This window comes from Chaetura pelagica, unplaced genomic scaffold (genome assembly GCF_000747805.2).
Source record: "Chaetura pelagica isolate M959 unplaced genomic scaffold, ChaPel_1.0 scaffold21, whole genome shotgun sequence".
NCBI lineage: Eukaryota > Metazoa > Chordata > Aves > Apodiformes > Apodidae > Chaetura > Chaetura pelagica.
This window is the reverse complement of record NW_009952251.1, coordinates 1,633,490-1,634,988: the sequence shown is the minus strand read 5'-3', so window position 1 is coordinate 1,634,988 and position 1,499 is coordinate 1,633,490. Positions and strand designations below refer to the sequence as shown.

General features: G+C 41.4%; 1 protein-coding gene across 1 annotated transcript in view; it reads left to right on the top strand.

Moving 5' to 3' along the window:
• The window catches only part of LOC104397385 (caspase-8-like), a 5,316-nt gene extending 4,232 nt beyond the window's left edge, over positions 1-1,084 (top strand). The window contains exons 7-8 of the mRNA XM_010007338.1: positions 136-637; positions 905-1,084. Of these exons, the coding sequence (XP_010005640.1) occupies positions 136-637; positions 905-1,040 (638 nt within the window). The 3' untranslated portion in view covers positions 1,041-1,084. The remainder of the gene's footprint in view (positions 1-135; positions 638-904) is intronic.
• The last annotated feature ends 415 nt before the right edge of the window (positions 1,085-1,499 follow it).

Genomic DNA, 1,499 nt, shown 5'->3' with positions numbered 1-1,499 from the left:
CAGGAATGTAACTACCTGGAGAGTAGTGTAGAAAGATGTAAAAAAGACAGGTTGTCTCTAGAAATGCAATTTGCAATTGCAGAGCCAAACCTTCATATAATGAAACAGCTCATTCCCCTCCTGTTTACCTTCCAGAGGCTCTAAGAAGAGTCTTCAGCAATCTCCATTTTGAAATAGCAGAATATAGAGACCTTACTGCAGAGCAAATCCGTGAGACCGTGGACATTTACCGGTGCAAAGACCATAAGGACAAAGACTGTTTTGTTTGCTGTATCCTGTCTCATGGGAAAAAAGGCGTTATATATGGTGTTGATGGACAGGAAGTGCCTATCCAGGAACTGACCACTTGTTTCACTGGACAGAATTGCCGCTCACTTGCTGGAAAACCAAAAGTCTTTTTTGTTCAGGCCTGCCAAGGTGATGCTTGCCAGAAGGGTGTGATCATTGAAACAGATTCTGGAGATCAAGATTCTTCTTTAGAAACAGATGCAAGATTTCAGCTCGACTGCATCCCTGCAGAGGCAGACTTCCTCTTGGGCATGGCTACCTTGCAAGATTACGTGTCCTACAGAAGCCCGAGACAGGGGACCTGGTACATACAGGCATTGTGTAAGCAGCTGGAGTACAGCTGTCCTCGGTAATTATGATTACATAGTCCTTCTGAATGACAGGAGTTTGATTTGGATGCAGAGCTAGATGATATGCAGTGGGAGTGCTTGTTCAGAGTGAAAACAGTGATGAGGCATAGAGCAACACCATGCAGATAGTTCAAAGCAGCATATCTAACTGCTTTGAAGGTTGTTTAAAACAGAAGCCACTGGTATAGATGAAGGTATTTGAGAATGTGGTAATTTTTCTGATGTTAACTGTCTCTCTAATATAAAATGTACTTGTATCGTTGCAGTGGAGAAGATATTCTTACCATTCTGACAGCAGTGAATCAAGAGGTGAGCAGAAAGAGTTGCAATCCAAATGCAGAGAAGCAGATGCCACAGCCCAGTTTCACACTAAGGAAGAAGCTCATCTTTCCAGTCAACTAAATGGCTGGGAACTGCATGGCAGAGGGAGCTGCGGTAGCCTGAAATCAGCTGGTATCAGCTAAGACTTAGTCTAAAATAACAAGACTTCCATTGTCTGCTTTTATCAAAAAACCAAGTATTTTTAATTAAAAATACATCTGAGGAGCAGAAGCCTTAATAAATTTGTGTTAATATATGACATTTTATACTTGAGAGCTTCTCTGGGCTGATCTGTGATTAGTGGTTTGCTAGCTAAAATTTGCTCCTTGTCTTGTGTCAGCTGTACCACACTGCTGTTGATCTTTCCAATGCAAATTTTAAAAGACAGCTGTTATGAAGCCTTGTGTATTTTATGCCTAACTTTTGCAAAATAAAAGGGACGGGGCACTGCAAATTTTGTAGGATATCATCAGCGTGCATCAGTGTGTTTCGTTACTTCTCCCTACCACTTAAAACCATTCATTTTTTGTGTCTTGGTAC